The 18,414-nt window shown below is 37.1% G+C and overlaps 2 protein-coding genes across 2 annotated transcripts; one reads left to right on the top strand and one right to left on the bottom strand.

Moving 5' to 3' along the window:
- Positions 1–10,618: 10,618 nt before the first annotated feature.
- On the top strand, positions 10,619–11,795 carry LOC141603526 (pectinesterase inhibitor 6). Its single transcript, XM_074422906.1, has one exon. The coding sequence runs from the start codon at positions 10,846–10,848 to the stop codon at positions 11,425–11,427; it is 582 nt and encodes a 193-aa protein (XP_074279007.1). The 5' UTR covers positions 10,619–10,845; the 3' UTR covers positions 11,428–11,795.
- A 2,549-nt stretch (positions 11,796–14,344) lies between these two features.
- Positions 14,345–18,116, bottom strand: LOC141603510 (uncharacterized). Its single transcript, XM_074422905.1, has 6 exons — positions 17,973–18,116; positions 17,815–17,868; positions 17,515–17,542; positions 15,360–15,434; positions 15,144–15,248; positions 14,345–14,698 (listed from the first exon to the last, which is right to left on the bottom strand). The coding sequence occupies exons 2-6, from the start codon at positions 17,817–17,819 to the stop codon at positions 14,582–14,584; spliced, it is 330 nt and encodes a 109-aa protein (XP_074279006.1). The 5' UTR covers positions 17,820–17,868; positions 17,973–18,116; the 3' UTR covers positions 14,345–14,581.
- Between the last annotated feature and the right edge of the window lie 298 nt (positions 18,117–18,414).

Raw genomic sequence — 18,414 nt, 5'->3', positions numbered from 1 at the left:
CTCAGGGCCACTCGAGGAGTAATGAACTGGAAATGCGTGGCCACGCTCGGATGCTATCTATGGTAGATAACTCCGGTCAATCAGTTATTCTCCAGATCGAGGAAACCACTCTCGGTATGATCACTTGCAAGTACGACTCGAAAGACACCTTGCATTGAGTGGGAGATAGTAATAGGACAAGAGAATTGGTGACGCACACTTGTCGAGGACAAGTGGGAGATTGTTGGAGTAAGTGTCCCCGACAATAATGCGATCACAATTGTCGATCATATTGATCACATATTTAAATCTCATACCAAAAATACGAAAGGGATGATACATTACATATATAGTCAACTGGTCCACACATATCGGTAATGATTGGCTGGCTAGAGTTTGACATTACTGTCGTGCGACGGTGGTGATCGATTGATCCTTGAGGTCACACCTAAAGGACGATTCCCTTGATTGAAAAGGTTAATTAATTGTATGCCGATACAGATTAATTAATTCCTTAAAATTGAACAAATTATTATCATAAGAGAGAAAATGACATCTTATTATAATGTGATTAAATAAGATTTTATTTAGTAATTTAAGAAATTATATTACTAAAATTAATCGGTGTTTGCGAAACACGCGAGATGAGAATGATAAGTTAGTTATAATTACAAGATATTGTGAATTATACTAAATAGTAATTAAATGACCATTTTATGTGAAAGTAATTTTGAATTACTTGTCAATTTGTTAAATGTGATTTATTTAATTTGTAAATGATATTTAATTTGTTAAATATGCATTTTAAATTAAAACATGACATAAGACATGTCACATGTCACATGACATACAATTGTACAATTGACAAAAATAAAATGGACTCCATATTACACATCAAAACCGAAATTGGTGGGCAATGTTTAGAAGTTTTGTCTTTTTCCATTTGTCTTATTCATTTGTCTATGACACTTGATAGTGACATGGACAAAGCCTTACACTAGTTTGTCTTGTGAAGACAAAAAACAAAAAGAAAAGGGTCTAAAAGACCCCCCCCTCACCGGTTTTGGTCATTAGACCATTGAGAATTTTTCTCTCATTTTTTTTCTTATTCTCTCATGTTTAAAGAAAACATAAACTTCTCTCTCTTGTTCATCATAAAATCAAGTTTTATGAATCTAATTTGTATAAATCAATTACTAATAATACTAGTAGTAGTATATGAGTATTAGTAATCAATTTTAAGGTAAACCACATTACAAATATCTAGTACATGTTAGTTTGTGGGATCAAGGGATAGTCTTGGGTGCTACTTATTAGAGGGCTTCAATTTTGAAGTCATGAATGTTCATCCATTAATGGAAAACTCAAGAACTAACAAGAAGGAGATCTTGTTGGTGCCCATAAAGACCGAAATTATCATAGTAAGGGTTGATGATTTTTCCTCTTTTATTTTTGTTTGCATGCATAAGATTTGTAATTAATTTTATGACTAAATTAATTTGAAACATGTATGAATATGTTAAATAATGAGATATAGATTTACAACAGCATCAACTTGTGATCTTGCCTTTATTTTAAATACTGTTGACCACTGATCTTTATCTCTTTTGATATTTGGATAAGGAGCATAGCAAACTTGTTCCACTTGATATGCTAACACAAATGAGTCATATTTTGGAAATTTTTTGCTCCGATTAACATCCTCAAGTTTATATTCCTTATGTACTTGCATACCTCTTTCTGAGTTATCTATCCAATTACATTTGAATAAAATAACGTTGTAAGGGTTTTTCTCGCCAGTATAAGACAACTCAACAACTTTATTTAGGGTTCCATAGTAGGCAGCTCCTTCAATCGAAATCACACTCCATTGTTAATTGTCGACTTTTCCAAATCTTTCCCATCTATGAAAGCTCGAAATTTGTAACCATTGATGGAATAACGCGTCCATGTTCTTACTTTTCTCGAAGGACCATTTGCTAAGGCAACTAAAACTGGATCCTTTAAATTATTTACCTAGTATTAATGATAATGAACCAATTATTGACCAAATAATAATATAATTTAAATAAGCATTATAGAATATATATTATTTACTTACTTGACCTCTAAACCAGTCAGGGAATTTTGTTTCAAATTTGTTCCAAATATCCTCGGCCATAGAAATCTCAGGATATTCTCTTTTGATATAATCCTCAAACAACCTATTCAAAAATGCCGAATTAAGTTTTGAATTAATTTTTGCATGTTTTACTTTTGAAACAACATTTAAAATTAAAATTTTTTCACCTACCTTTCCATACGTTTTAACTCAACAGAATCACAATTAGATAAAACATAGAGGTGTGCACGTTCATATTCGTTATCTTCCAAAAATCTTTCACGACATTTTCCAGAAGTAGTGCCCTCATGATCTTGAAATTGCTCAGGCAAGGTAGAATATTTCGGCTTTTTCTGACCTATGTCAAGATCTTTTGCCTTCGTGTCTATATGTTCTTCAAAGTAAAAAGAACAAAAATTTTCTATTTCTTCAAGCAAATATGCATTGCATAATGACCCTTGAACACGAGATTTATTTCCAATTTTTTGTTTCAAATGATTCAAGAACCTACAAAAAAATTGGTTAAGAATGAATGACATTAAGTAATAACCTTAAAAGGCTTCGTAAAAGATATTGATATTACCTCTCAAAAGGATACATCCACCTATATTGCACAGGACCACCCACTTTCACTTCATATGGCAAATGAATTGGCAGATGTTCCATTGAGTTAAAAAAGAAAGTGGAAGTATTTTTTCCAATTTGCAGATTATCTCGGCAATATTTTTCTCGAGACTTGTTATTTTTTCAATTTGTACTGATGAAGTGCACATCTTCTAGACCCAGGTGTAGTGAAAAATATGCAAGGGTTGTTAGGTCGTCGCCCAAAAGCGGCGCGCCACCTCGAAGTATGGGTGTGGTGTCAAATAGGTTTGGATCTAGGAAGCATGGTCAAGAGCGGGTAAATAAATTAGGACATGACTTTAGGAAGGGTAGTAGGTTACGATTTGGTACTTGGAATGTTGGCTCTTTGACAGGGAGATTAGCTGAGGTAGGGGAGGTTATGAAAAGGAGAAGAGTGCATATAATGTGTCTACAAGAGACAAAGTGGGTCGGAGATAAAGCAAGGGTGATAGCGCCTTGGGGTTATAAGCTTTGGTACACGGGTAAAGACAAAAGTCGTAATGGAGTGGGTATTGTCATTGATAAAGATTACATTGATGATGTGGTAGAAGTATCGAGAAAGAGTGATAGGATTATGAGTATTAAGCTTGTAGTCGGGGATGAGGTGGTGACGGTTATAAGTGCTTACGCACCTCAAGTAGGTTTGGATGCTTCTTTTCGACGAGCCTTCTGGGAAGATTTGGAAGAGGTTGTGGAACGAGTCCCTATTGGAGAGAAATTGATCATTGGTGGTGACCTCAATGGGCATGTGGGTACTAGTCGAGTTGGCTTTGAGAACATTCATGGGGGTTTTGGGTTCGGGGAGAGAAATGAAGCAGGAAGTGACATATTGGATTTTGCTTTGGCATATGACTTGGGTATAATGAACACTTGGTTCGAGAAAAGACATTCTCATTTGGTGACTTATAGAAGTGGAGGTAATGCTAGTCAAATTGACTTCCTTTTGGTAAGGAATGTGTGGAGGAAAGAGTACACCGATTGCAAGGTCATACCCGGGGAAAGTGCCGCAACACAACATAGACTAGTGGTTCTTGATTTTCGGGGTAAGAGAGACTTGAGGAAGAGAAAGATAATCGGTGAGGCACGGATCAAGTGGTGGAAGCTACAAGGGGGAAACCAACAAGCGTTTTTCGATAAGGTTGGAAGTAGCGATATTTGGTCGGATTGCGAGGAGAAAGATATTGATACAACGTGGGATAAATTGGAGCATGTTGTAAAGGATTTGGCGAGGGAGGTGTTAGGGGAATCTAAAGGGAATAGACCATCAAGTAAGGACACATCTTGGTGGAACGATGTGGTGAGACAAGCGATAAAGACTAAACGTGAATGCTATAAGGTTTTGGGGAAATGCATGAGTGATGAGAACTTTGAAAAGTACAAGGAGGCTAGACGAGCCGCTAAAAAGGCCGTACGGGATACGAGGGCAAAAGTTAACCAAGAAGTGTATGCCAGGTTGGACACGAGAGAAGGAGAGAAGGATATCTATAAACGTGCTCGCATAAGAGACCGAAGGACGAGAGATATTGGGAGAGTTAGGTGTGTGAAAGATATGGACGACAAGGTTGGTTGGGATAACGAGATAAAGGCTAGATGGAGTTCTTACTTTGATAATTTATTCAATGGACATCGGGAACAAGGTTTTGGGGATGTAGAGGTAACACCAAGCATGGTTAATCGGGAATTTGTGCGTAGAATACAAAAGAGTGAAGTTAGAAAGGCGTTAAGGAAGATGGGGTCAAAGAAAGCAGAGGGACCGGATGGTATACCCATAGAAGTTTGGAGGTGCTTCGGGGAGAAAGGGATTGAATGGGTAACCATGCTCTTCAACAAGATTTGGAGGAGCAACAAGATGCCATCGGCTTGGAGGAAAAGCACTCTTGTCCCTTTGTACAAGAACAAAGGTGATGTCCAAGAGTGTTCCAATTATCGGGAAATTAAACTTATGAGTCATACAATGAAGTTATGGGAGCGGGTAATCGAGCAAAGGCTTAGGAGATGTGTAGACATCTCGGAAAACCAATTTGGATTTATGCCCGGAAGATCGACTATGGATGCGATTTTTATCATGAGACAGTTGATGGAATACCATCGGGACAAGAAGAAGGATTTGCATATGGTTTTTATTGACTTGGAAAAGGCATATGATAGGGTACCAAGAGAAGTACTTTGGTGGGCTTTGGCGAGAAAGGGTGTGTCGCGAAAATATATTGACCTCATAAAGGACATGTATGAGGGGGCTAGTGCAAGTGTTCGCACTAATGTTGGGAGAACGGAAGAATTTCCTATTACCATCGGGGTGCATCAAGGTTCCGCACTTAGTCCTTTTCTCTTTGCTATAGTTATGGATGAGTTGACAAGGGATATTCAGGACGACATCCCTTGGTGTATGATGTTTTGCTGATGATATTGTGTTGATTGATGAGACAAAAGAGGGGTGGAGAGAAAGTTGGAATTGTGGAGGCAGACTTTAGAGACTCGTGGGTTCAGTGAGCAGGGAGTAAGACCGAGTATTTGAGGTGTCGTTCACTAAGGTGGCGGGGTTGAGATCGACAGAGGCGGGGAGTATTATTTTCGATGGGAATGTTGTTGAGGGTTCGGATTTCTTCAGATATCTAGGATCTATTATTCAAAAAGATGGGGAGTTAGACGGAGATGTGGCTCACAGAATTAAAGCGGGATGGTTGAAATGGAAGAGTGCTTCAGGGTTTCTATGCGATAAAGATATGCCCCGAAGATTAAAGGGAAAATTTTACCGCACGGCAATTAGGCCTGCCCTACTTTACGGCTCCGAGTGTTGGGCCGTGAAACATTGTCACATTCAAAAGATGAGTGTGGCGGAGATGCGCATGTTGAGGTGGATGTGCGGACATACAAGGAAAGATCGGTTAAGGAATGAGGTGATTAGGGAAAAGGTAAAAGTGGCACCAATAGAGGACAAGATGATGGAAAACCGACTAAGATGGTTTGGCCATGTGAGAAGGAGACCTATGGACGCACTAGTTAGGAGGCTGGAGAACAGAAAAGGTCCCTAGAGGCAGAGGAAGACCGAGACAGACATGGTTGAGAGTGATAGAGCACGATATGAGAGTTCTGGGGCTTGAGGAGAGTATGGTGACAGAGAGGGCACAATGGAGGGAAATGATACATGTGGATTTTTAGTATTTGATGTTTTTTTGACAGATTTAGTGTTTATTTATTTATTTAATTTAAAGAAATTAATTTATTTATTTTTCTCTCCTTTATTACACACTTTTTCAACAACCACTTTCTTATAGATTTTACCTAGTTCAGTCCGGATCCTTAACTCTATTTCGGTTTTTAAAAATCGTTTTAATCTTTTCTCTCGATTTAAATTTTAAGTTTTTATAAAAGAAAGACGGAATTCGATTTTAAAACCCCTAAGTTCACCTTGACTTTCCATTACATTTTTGTTCTCCCTTTTTGTTTTTCATCTTCCCTTTTTTTATTCGCATTTTGAGGCGTGCGTTCACCCATGGACGGTTCGAAAGGATGATTCATGTCAGCCGATCCCAAATCATTTTGGGATTAAGCCTCTGATGTTGTTGTTGTTGTTGTTGTTGTTGTACTGATGAAGTGCACAAATCTCTGAAAAATTGACTAATCTCAGTCATGGCATTCCACTCATTTTTTGGGAGAAGGTGCCTTAAAGCAACCGACAGTAAATGCTCCATAAACACATGACAGTCATGGCTTTTCAAGCCATGTAGCTTCAACTCATTCATATCGACACATCTTCTCAAATCTGAAGCATAGCCGTCTGGAAACTTTAAATTACATATCCAATCACACAACACTTTCTTCTGCTCTTTTTTCAAAACGACTGAATCCACCTTTCGCGACCTTGAACAAAGTTGTAACATGTCTTTTTGTGCATTTGGGTTCAAGGTTGTCTTGTCTTTTCTATCCATCACCGTGTGAATTAGTTGTTCGAAATTTTTTTTCTCAATATGCATGACATCAAGGTTATGTCGAATTAGTAGTGTGCTCCAATATGGAAGCTCCCAAAAAATACTTTGTTTCTACCACCCAATTCTTTTCGCTTTAACTGTTCTCAATTCATGGTCAGATGCATCCACGATTTTTGGCAAATCTTTCACACATTCCCACACTTGTTCGCTCGATAACCTCATTCCAGCAACATCGTTCTCTATTCTTCTTTTTCGAAAGTGGACTTTATCCTTGCGAAAAATATGATCAATGTCTAAATATTGTCTATGACAATCAAACCAACTCCATTTTCTGCTATGCTGAAGCCAAATCGATTTAGTCTCTTTTTTCGTACAACATGGACATGCATTCTCACCAGCAGTTGACCAACCAGATAACATGCCATAAGCAGGAAAATCGTTGATCGTTCATAGGAGTGCGGCTCTTAAGTCGAAGTTTTGTTTCCTAGACACGTCATATATAAACAATCCCGTGTCCCACAATTGCTTCAACTCGTGAATTAGAGGCTGTAAATAGACATCAAGGTTTTGTTTGGGACTCTTTGGTCCAGGAATAATTAATGTTAAGAACATAAATTGTCTTTTCATGCATAACCAGGGTGGTAAATTGTAAGGAGTAAGCATCACCGGCCAGCATGAGTACAACTTCCCGAATGGCCCAAAAGCCGAGAAACCATCGGTGCAAAGTCCAAGTCTAACATTCCGAGTCTCAGATGCAAAAGAAGGACGAAGATGATCAAAATGTTTCCAAGCCTCACTGTCACTTGGATGAGACATTGTCCCACTAACACGGAGGTTTTCATAATGCCAACGCATTTGTTCCGCGAGGTATTTTGTGGCATAAATTCGTTGCAAACGTGGCCCTATTGGAAAATAATTTAAGAAATTTTCGGGGACTCTTTTGCCATTTGCATTCTTTGCACTTTTGTACCTAGCTCTACCACATTTTCTACACTTGTCAAGAAGAGCGTCGTCCATCCAAAAAAGCATACATCCATTAAAACATGCATCTATCTTTTCATGAGGAAGTTGAAGAGCTTTGAGAACATTTTTGGTTTCATAGAAGTTACGCATCAAAATATGATTTTGAGGAAGAAGGGCTCCCATGAGTGACGTGAAACCATCTACCCATTTATGGGCTAAGTTGAATTCACATTTTAGAGTGACAAGCCTTGCAACCGACTGTAGCAATGAGAGTCGACATCCCTCGTAGACAGGTTGCTCGGCACGTTTTAACATTTGAGAAAAGGCTAATATATTGGGATTTGGAGATTCATCAAGCACCTCGGCATTAAGAGCTTCTTCCCTAATTTGATCAATGCTATCGCGCAACGCATCCTCTACCATATCCCTATAAGGATTGTCAGATGGTATTGCCATTTCCTCTTCCTCAACGGGGAATTTCTCTCCGTGACACACCCAATCATAATAGTTGTCACAAAAAACCTTTAGACCAAGGTGTTTTCGTACTTCTTGTTCAACTAAATACTTTTTATTTTTGCACTTAGTACATGGACACCTAATTTCTTTACTTCTAATGAATTCGTCTTGTTGCTTAACATAATCAATGAATTTATCAACCCCTATTACGAATTCCTTCCTTAATTTTTTATTGGAATCCAACCTTTCATACATCCAGTTTCGTTCTAATCTCTTCATTGCAAATCTACATATATATTAGTAAATAAAAATTATTAATAAAATTGGTAAGAGCATTCATAAACCCATCTTTGAATCTTTCATACCACCACCACCACCACCAACAACAACAACAACAACAACAACAACCTGCAAAAAAATACTTTATGTATTGGGGTCCTTATCTCTCCAACCTAAACCCATCTTTGAATCTTTCATACCATTAGTAAATACCCATTTTTTTCTTGATTGTAATGAGACAAAAATTCGGCAGCACTTTCTTACAGTTCTCCAAATATATTATTTAGAATGAATTCTCACTCTACATATGTATTCGGAGAACATTAAAGGAAATGTCAACCAAATTTTGTCTCATAACAATCAAGAAAAGAATGAGTATTTACCACCTAAATGGCACAAAAGATTCAAAGACAGTCCCAAAACGGGGACTATTCAAGAATTACACCTAATGTGTAATCCCTAAACGGGTACTAGGTCAAAAATACATTAACAATCAAAGATACAAAACGTTATGATTTCACAACAACACAACCATATGATAAATTAATATTTGTAAAAAAAATACATATGACACAATTTGGCTAAACTAAGCAAAAGTAGAGTAAGTATACTAAAATTGGTTAAAACATCCTAAATTGGCTTTTAGCTAAACTAAACTACCTTAATAATCCTAAACATTCTAAATTGGATTTTAATTAAACTAAATTATTTTAACAATCCTAAACTTAATTAAACTAATCATTCTCAAAATTATTTAAACATCCTAAGTTGGCTTTTAACTAAACTAAATTACCCTAATAATATTAAATATCCTAAATTGTATTTTAATTAAACTAAATTATTTTAACAATCCTAAACTTAATTAAACAAATTATTCTAAGCATCCTACACTAATTAATCAAGCATCCTAAATTAGCATCCTAAATTATCCTAAACTAAGCATCCTAAATTAATCAAGCATCCTAAACTAAGCATCCTAAATTATTCTAAGCATCCTACACTAACCATAATTAATCAAAATAATAACCATAAAACAACCCTAATTAATCAAAATAAGAAAATTAAGTAAACAAACCTTGACTTAATTGAGACAAGGAAGTGGGGTGATGGTCGGCAGCAGCGGCAGATGGCGGCGTACGACGGCAGCGGAGGGCGGCACCGGCAGAAGAAAAAAGGAAATGAGAAAGAGGAAGGGGAAGGGGAAAGGGAAAAAAGGAAAGGAGAACGGGAAAGGGGAGAGAGGGCGGCGGGAGTAGGGTGGTGACCGGAGTGGGGTGGTGGTCCGTCGGAGTGGGGTGTCGAAATTATTGGGGATTTTGAAAGTATTGGGTAAAAATAATTGAAGAGAGATAGGGGGAGACAGGTGAAAACCCGTCTATAAAAAAAGCCTGCGACGGAAATTCCGTCGCAACATTAAAAAAATATTTTTTTTCTGCTGAGTTATAGACATTGTCATTAAAAAAAGGCTACAACCGAATTTCCGTCGCAAGGAAAATATTATTTTAATATAGCGACGGAATTTCCGTCGCAGACTTTATTATTATTTTAATATTGCGACGGAAATTCCGTCGCAGTCCTTCCCGCCATGTCAGAAAATTTGGCGGTCTGGGAAATTCTTCTGCGACGGAATTTCCGTCGCAAGACCGTCGCAGGTTCAGTGGTTCGTCGCAGGTTTAAATTTGCTGCGGGTTAAGCTTCTGTCGCAATATGTCCGTCGCATCGAAACCTTTTTTTTGTAACGTTCTTGCCCAATGGCAAATGCTCGCAAATTAGAACCTGATGAAATGGGTGGTTTTAAAACCGATGATTTGTTTTGATGTTGTTGAGTGTATCTTCTCGATAAACTCGTAAGACAATTTGGGTGGAAGCAAGACATATAGCTAACTATTGACACTTTCACCAAGTTAGATGAAATGGATAAACGTGGATCTCATAAAACTTGTTGAATAATAAAGCATACACAGTGTGTGTTTTTTTTTTTTTTTCAATTTCAAGGGAAAAGTTGAAGGCGGTTGGAGTTTCACTTGATGAATACGAGTATATCATAAACTACTACGACCTCATACATGATTTGATATCAGAAGCCAACCCGTCACATTAACTTCTTATTAATCCTTTAACCGGTAACGAGCCTACTGAATATTAGCCATTTTCTACTAGTAGTTGCACGGGTCGAGAAATGAAATTGACACTTACATAGTTACATAACCCAACCAAATCCTTTATAAAACTCATAAGAAATCCACCTAAACCCTTCACATGTAAATCTCCATCTTCTGTCACTTTCCTAAAGGATCTTAGGCTCTTAGCTACCCTTTTCCTTAGGTCACAAACCCTTATTTATTACACCCACCCTTTTCTTGCCATTAGTTGTACAAATACTAGTGAAAAAGTGCTTCTCCCAAACTCTCAATATTGCCCTATTTTATTCAGCTAAACACCAATCAATTTCTCTACTTTCATTCATACCTCACTATCTCTCTAATAAATTATAATACTATAATTTACCTAATAATGACTAGGCTAATCAACATATTTGGCCTAATCATATTTTTGTCATGCATACTACTACAAGTTTATGCTCAAAATTATGTCCAACAAGCATGTAGTGTAACAAGATACCAAAAAATATGTCTCAAAACCTTAGCCTCCTATTCAAACAAGGCGAGACGGAGTCCAAGCAGGTGGGCTCGGGCAGCCGTCTCAGTGACCATAGGAGATGTCAAGGTGGTGGCCGAGTATATCAACAATGTAAATCGATACAGTCATGTCTCAGGGAGGAGAAACAAGGCAGCCTTGTTAGATTGTGTTGAGAATGTACAAGATACATTAAACAACCTTCATAAATCACTTGATGTGTTGAGAAGCTTAAGTTATTCAAGGTTTGAAGAACAAATGAGTGATATTTTGACTTGGTTAAGCGCTGCTTTGACTGATCTTGATACTTGTATTGATGGATTTGAAGGAAGAAAAGGGAGATTAATTGGTAGATTGTGTTACAAGGTTCAAAATTCTAGTTTTATTACTAGTAATGCTCTTGCTCTTGCTAACAAGCTTGCTACAACTGGACTACAAGATTTGGGTGGTGATCCTTAAATTTTCTTGATAATTGTTGTACCAACATAGTCGAGAGTATAATCGTCTTAATATTAAAATAAGAGAATTTAAAAATAATCGTATGATATTATACTATGTATGTGAGTATAATGGTACTGAAGTCGATATTATCTAGTGGTGCAAACACATATTCCAATTTAATTAATACAAATTAATACAAATCCAATAATTTTCGCTGTGTAGAATATATCAACCTCTAAGCAGACGGGGTCATAAAAAATTTATTTTGTAAGCGATTGTGCAATATATTAGTAGTATTTTTTAAGAAACAGTTGTAAGAAACAGTTGTAAACGATGATCGTTGTGTATAATAATAAATATGGAAGAAGATTTTCACGACAGTTAAATTTCTTTTCCACTGTATTAAAAAAAAAACGCAATCTGGGATTAGGAGGTTATAAAAGTTTTACATTTACCATGCCCATAGAGTGGCCAACTGGCATAGGCCATATGTTACCTATACTTGGAATCTAAATTAGAGTAGCCATCATTTTGGAACTGTGCATACTTGAATATATGGGCATAATTTAGTAGGTTTAGAAGCACCATGAAATATTGTTTGAGCTTTTTAGTGTAAACATAAACATCACCCACTACTAGTCTGCATAAAGAGAGTGAAGCTCCTCCTTGCGTAAATGTTGAAACCATTTCAAGAGTTACGGTTCTGATTTCATTAACAAAGCGTCAAGTATAAAACTTTATCGTCATCAGAATACTAGATCGCGATTATACCGTTAATCTTTTTATACAAGGAAATTAGTGCACGGAGGCGGTAAGTGTATGAGAAACGTACCAAACTGAATTTCATAAAAGAAACGTTCCAAACTTGTCTATATATGTCGTCTCAATTTTTAGGCGACAACTTATGATCATAAGCCGGAGTACAAACAGATTGTTTTGATGTTTTGTAGAAATTTGGTTAATGTACCCCCACACATCTATTGATTCAGTCAGTCTCCATAATACAATTATTGACATTAATCCAAGTATTCCTAATCATTTCACGTACAACATTAAAAACAAAATTTAATTATAAGACAACGTACTATTAATAAAATAAAGACGAAAGCTAAGTGTAATTACAAGATGTAGGCCATGATACTGGTCCTCCTAGACTACCGTATACCGGCTCCATAGCAATTGGGTTCATCACACAATACCCGTTAGACGAGCAAGAATGACTACTACAACCGCCATCACGACCATGACCACGTCCAGCACCAGAAGTGCGCTCTGATTTCTTACTATCTCTACGATTAATTTGAGAATCTATAACATTATTTCGTCTTTGTTTCCGCTCTATTTCATTTCTCTCCACTCGTCTCCTAAGATTTTGATTCCGAATAGCATTGCATAACTTTTCTTTACTAGTATGTTTATTTTTGTTATGGTTATTATTATTGTAAAGTCTACTAATAGGCAATGGCATGGCCTCTAAGCCCATCAGTTTCGGCACCACCCCTGGTTTGCACCATATAACACTTTCTCCTCCTACATTTTGAGGCAAATGCAATATTCTCCCTAGTTTTAGGCCGTCAATTGCACGGCCTACGTTGTTATTATGAAAGGAAGATCGATACATAGCATCTCGACCATCAAGTGAAAATCGAGGGTACTGGTTCAATGCATTCCTTGCTGAACGCAGGATATCCGAGTTATTAACACACGACATCCTACGAGGAAAATCAAGATTAATTTCATCCTGATCTTCGCCTTTCTGCCTAAAATTGACCGACTTTTCTCTCCTCGCTTTCTCTTCCTCCAACTCAAGCTGCAGTATCATTTCCTCTAAAGTGACACTCTTTCTCGGCGGAACATTTGGACCGGCATTAAACTCACTTCCCATATAAGAAGATGAGCTAGGTACCTGAGACGGAGCAAAAGACGACTCTTTTTGTTCGTTTTTGCTATGTTGATCAAGAATTGAAGTAGAATTATCGTCGTGGCAAGTGCTTCGAAAGCTTCTCTTTATCTTAGCACCCATCAAATTTTTAAGGAAGAAGAGATAAAGATCTTTCATTAGGGTTATAGTAATAATAAGGTAAAGAACTAAAACCATAGAGAAATTGTGTAAGAGAAGTGCATTATAAATGAAAAAACGAGGATTTTTTTGGTAGTTGTAAAATCATGAAAATGTGATTGGATTGAATTCGGAGCGGTGAAGTATGATTTTTTATAGATAAAAGGAGTGAAATTAAATGAGTTCACATGATATTTGAAATTTAACCATAAACCATGATTCACAAGTTCTAGCATCTTGCTTTTCCAGTTTCCTTTAGTAAAGAAACAAACATAATTGTAAATAAATTTACATGTTTTTGTGAGTGGATTGTCTGGTTTTTTATATGTATTGTTGCATTAAACTAGTTTGAATTGATGAAGATAGTTGTATGGTTCAATTTGGATATCTTGTTTTCAAATGAAATAAAATGTGAGAATAAAACAGATGATTTATTTTTCAATCCTTTTATAATAATTACAATAAAATTAGACAATTGTCGAAAGTATTAGCAGGCACACAGCCATTCCTCCATCTCTTTATCGCTACCGGTGAGAGAGTTAACAATTGGGATCCTCTCTTCATTTCCTTCCATTTCTTATTAATTGTGCTGATTGTGTTCCAAAACGATCTACCGGTTGATTGTTTGATGAGTTGTATTGGAAGAAATGGAAGGAATCCATACTCGTTAATGATATGTTGGCAACCAGCCAACCACTCACTCACTAGGTTATGAGAAGAAATTGATTTGTTTGTCACTGAAGCAATGGAAATTGTTCAACTAATTTGGTAATGTGGTGAACAAGTTCCATCGCTTCAACCCTAACTTGGTAATGAACACGAGATATTGACAAAGAACACAGGATAAACGAACTGACAAAATGAACACAAGATGGATGAAGTGAACACATGAACTGGTAATGAACTAAAGATAGACAATATGGCATTGTTAAACATACCAATAACCAACTGTACTAAACTAAACCCAGGGAAGCATCCTCATTTTCGAACTTAAATCTCTCCAGTACAGAAAAAGCTGGCCTTACATAACGCATCCTACTACCAAGGTTTACCACTTGTTTATATCTTCACAGCACAAGATCAATATGGAGAGAAGAATAGCTGCCAAACAAGTTACTTAGGGTTTTTGAGGACGATGATGACAGAGTCTCCTCGTAGGAACATCTTGCTTATAAACCTGTCCTTGTTCACTGGCTGGGCCTTCTTCTTTCCTTTACCAGTCTTTGGCACCTGCAACACGTAACCGATGAATTAAGCATTTAGCACCATAGTTTAAACAAACACGACTTCCTGCAGGGGTGAAAACTGAAAAGCACGGACTACAGAGTAATTGTTCTATTTTTCTAGACATCGACAATTACCTTCTTTAAATGCTTGTGGAGTTCTGAGGTCAAATTTGTCACAAATAACTATGTTCACTATCATTTTCACAAAATTGTACTTTGCTACGTATACAATCGGTAAAAACAAGCCCAAGGTTGTCAACATAAAAGGGATAGAAGAAGTAGGAAACACTTCCCCAACCAGGGAAACAACATCCATTTTCTGTAACTGAATCCAGTATTTGTTCAAAAAAGAGGACAAAATGGCACAATGCAACATTTTACATAGAAGCAAACAAAGTATTGTTGATTCCTCTGACAAAGAGGGAGAAGATCATCTAAGTAAGACATACCTCAGTCCACATCTCCCGGACATTTTCTAGAACCATGTTGCAGTGACGATCAAAAGCTCTCACTCGCCCCAGAAGTTTCCTGTTGTTTCGGCAATTGATAAGAACCTGAAGAGATAGAAATATGTAACTGTAAGGGAACAAACATACTTCACTGAACTATAACCGAGGACTAGAGGAGTTATGAGCTTTCAGCCTATAAACGAGAAGAGAAGCTACCTGTGTATTATTCTTAACACTTGACATAAGAATATTAAGAGGGCCAGTGCTGAACTCTTCCTCCTCGTTCTTTCCCTGTAAAAAGAAGAAATTGCGAACAATGTAAGCATCATAAAAGAACAGAGGCTAAAATCTCTATGCAACTAACACATATAGGTAATATAAACCCAATACGAATTTCTTCAGCACATTTCGGTTTAGAAAGATTTTAAAATTGAGTCACTTCACCAACAAAATGCATTGTTCAAAGAACTGTTTGCATGGCAAAAGCTACTTTATTCGTGTTATCAGGTAGACTGTTTCCAGAGAAAAATGCAAAACTACCAGGATCCATCACTAAAGAAAGATAAACAGCAAAAAGAAAAGAATAAAATTAACACTCTTGTAACTTATCATAGAGACCAACAATAGCCCATGATCTACTGCGTTGAAGAGGTACACTAAAGAAAAAATTGCAGTAACATATGTACTTCGGAAAAAAGGAGCTTTGAAGCAGTGGCTAGCTAAAGAAAATACTAGCACAAAAAATACCAATTCACTGTTTCCTTTTTTGGCTCATTGCCTGGAAAAGCACCCTTCATTTTAAAGGCAAGGAAAAATTTACCAAATGACCCATCTACCCTTACTCCTAATAGGCTAATATATTTCTCCCCTCCACCATGCTCCCAGACCCACACATATTACTCTCCTTCAACCCTAAATCCTCCCCCACTTCACGAACACCAAGACTGCTCCAACTCCTACTGCGACCACCACACCACCCACAATACTACAAACGTCGATCAAATCTGCCATTACGATAACCGCGCGCCTCTACAACTCCAACTTTAGACCACCACAAGCACCTCCTTTTCCGAGCACCCACGGGCCACGACCACTAACGCCTCTTTTTTGACCACCAAAACTGTGGTTCAAAAACGCGGTAGCGGTATAATCAGTCCTTAATTGTTATTTCTAGGGCAACATCTCATATCGATAGAAAATTCAATACAACTCCGCCGATACGATATAACTCTGCCAAGATTTTGAACCATGCCAACCACCAGAAAGGCTCTTCTTGATCACCCCTTGGTGGCCACAAGCCCAGAACCCCCAAACAACCTCATCGCAACCTAGATCTACACCTCCCTCGCCTAAATTTACCATGTGTGTTAAGTTGGTGGTGAGTTATGGTAGTTTGGTGATAGATTTTAGGAGAGTGGAGTTATAATTTATGGGTTGTTAGGTGGTTTGGAGAAAGGTGATGGTGGTGGAGATTCGGAATGGTTGGAGGAAGACGGTAGGAGAATGAGCGGGGAGGGGGTCCGACACTAGTGGAAGGGGAAGGGAATAGCAGGTGGTCAGAGATGGTAGTGGTTGGGTCAGTGTAAAGTGGGCTGTTAGTTGGTAGGATGGCCGGTAAACTCGTAATGAATGGAATATGGACTTGTGAATGATGGGCAAGTTGGAAGGTATCTTGGTAACTATCTCTCAAGTGACCCATTTTCCTTAATATTTGTGCCAAAATGAAGGGATGCTTTTCCAGTGGGGGGAGTATGTTATTAGCTAAAAATAGTTATACTAAACTGACTCAGGAAAAAAATAAACTATCAGCTCAACAAAATTATACTTTGAGCTCTTAAATTTTAGTTGGAAAAAATTATACTGCTAGTTCAAAGAGGTTCTAGTACTGAAAGTTATACTGTTAGCTCAAAATACTAGCTCAAGAATATGCTAGTTGGGTAAAATTGCATATACAATTATACGGCAAATGGTAGTGTGGTACGATGGCTTAATCACATAATACTAGTTAGCTTTGGGCATCTACACAACTGATATGACCCATTAGTCGATGTACTCCACAGTCCACACTAAGCTTAAAATTAGCAACTGTCAAAAAGAGAGTGCAATCAACTAAGAACGAGACATGGTCTTGGAAACCCGATTTAATTAGGTGTATTCCTCAACGACAAACTAATCACTATGACACGACAGCATAATCATTACAATTGCAATCCCTCACTAATGCATCCATCGTGTATAAAATAATAAACCAACTTTCAAATACGCCCGTCTAAATTGCAAATTAAACTAATTAATGCAAATGTTCCCCTAAAACAAGATGATGAACTTGCATACAACAACTCAAGAACTACAAAAAGCAGTTTGCACTTACAGGAATGGCATCTTCTTCCATTGGACGACTGCAAATCAAACAAATCAAACCAAGAGAATCGTTAGTATAGAATCAACAGAAACAATACATTCAAACTCAAAACCAATGGGGAAAAAAAGACGCAGATCTACATCTCCAATTTTAAATTATACTGCAGCAATTCGTAAGTGGGATTTGTTCAAGTTAAACTAATACTCAAAACAACAGCAAAAAATATAAATAATGCAAGAAATTAAAGATATAATCGAAAATATATATAAAAAAAAGGGAGAAAATATAAGAGAAGAGAAATCGACATACCTCATATTGAAGGTTTGATTATAGAGAAAGCAGCAAGAAATGCAGATCAAACGTCTGAAATCGAAGGATAAGCAACTCGATACAGTTAATAAACGATAGAGAGAAAGAGAGGGGAGAGAAAAGAGGGATAAATCGCAGGAAATTAAAGAAGAACTCACAGTGATTAAAAGCTAGGGTTTTAGAAAGAATTGGGGAAAGAAGACGGGATTTTCTTTCTATTAAGAGAATGAAACATAAGTGGGTTGATATACTACAGAATATAGCGAGTTCATCGAAACAGGCCGGCCCATTCCCTTCGAGTCGGCTACTCTCTCTTTTTTCCGGATTGTAATACGTAAACGACGTTTTAGGTACTGTTTGGCCTAGTTTATATGAAATAGCTTTTAGTTTCTAGAATGAGTTTTTTCATAAACTACTTTTTGAAAAAGTTATAGTTGTTTGGTCTAACTTTTGTAAAAGTAGTTTCTTAACAAATTGATGTATTTGGCCTAGATTTTTTTTTTTTTTTTTTTTTTAGTTTCCATAATCCTAAGAGTTTTTGGGAGAAGTAGAAACAGAAGCATCAATTTGGTGCTTCTGTTTCTAGTAGCTTTTTATTAA

Source organism: Silene latifolia, chromosome 1 (genome assembly GCF_048544455.1).
Source record: "Silene latifolia isolate original U9 population chromosome 1, ASM4854445v1, whole genome shotgun sequence".
In the NCBI taxonomy this organism is placed as follows: domain Eukaryota; kingdom Viridiplantae; phylum Streptophyta; class Magnoliopsida; order Caryophyllales; family Caryophyllaceae; genus Silene; species Silene latifolia.
Note: the sequence above shows the minus strand (reverse complement) of the source record. Positions and strands in the feature narration are given on the sequence as shown.

Excerpts from the sequence above, each read along its gene's own strand:
- LOC141603526 (XM_074422906.1), top strand. The coding sequence starts at position 10,846 with ATGACTAGGCTAATCAACATATTTGGCCTAATCATATTTTTGTCATGC.
- LOC141603510 (XM_074422905.1), bottom strand. Across the intron at positions 15,435-17,514 it reads TGGAAGAAGATGCCATTCCT|GGAAAGAACGAGGAGGAAGA; the intron begins GTAAGTGCAAAC and ends TTCTTTTTACAG. Across the intron at positions 15,249-15,359 it reads GTGTTAAGAATAATACACAG|GTTCTTATCAATTGCCGAAA; the intron begins GTAGCTTCTCTT and ends CTATCTCTTCAG.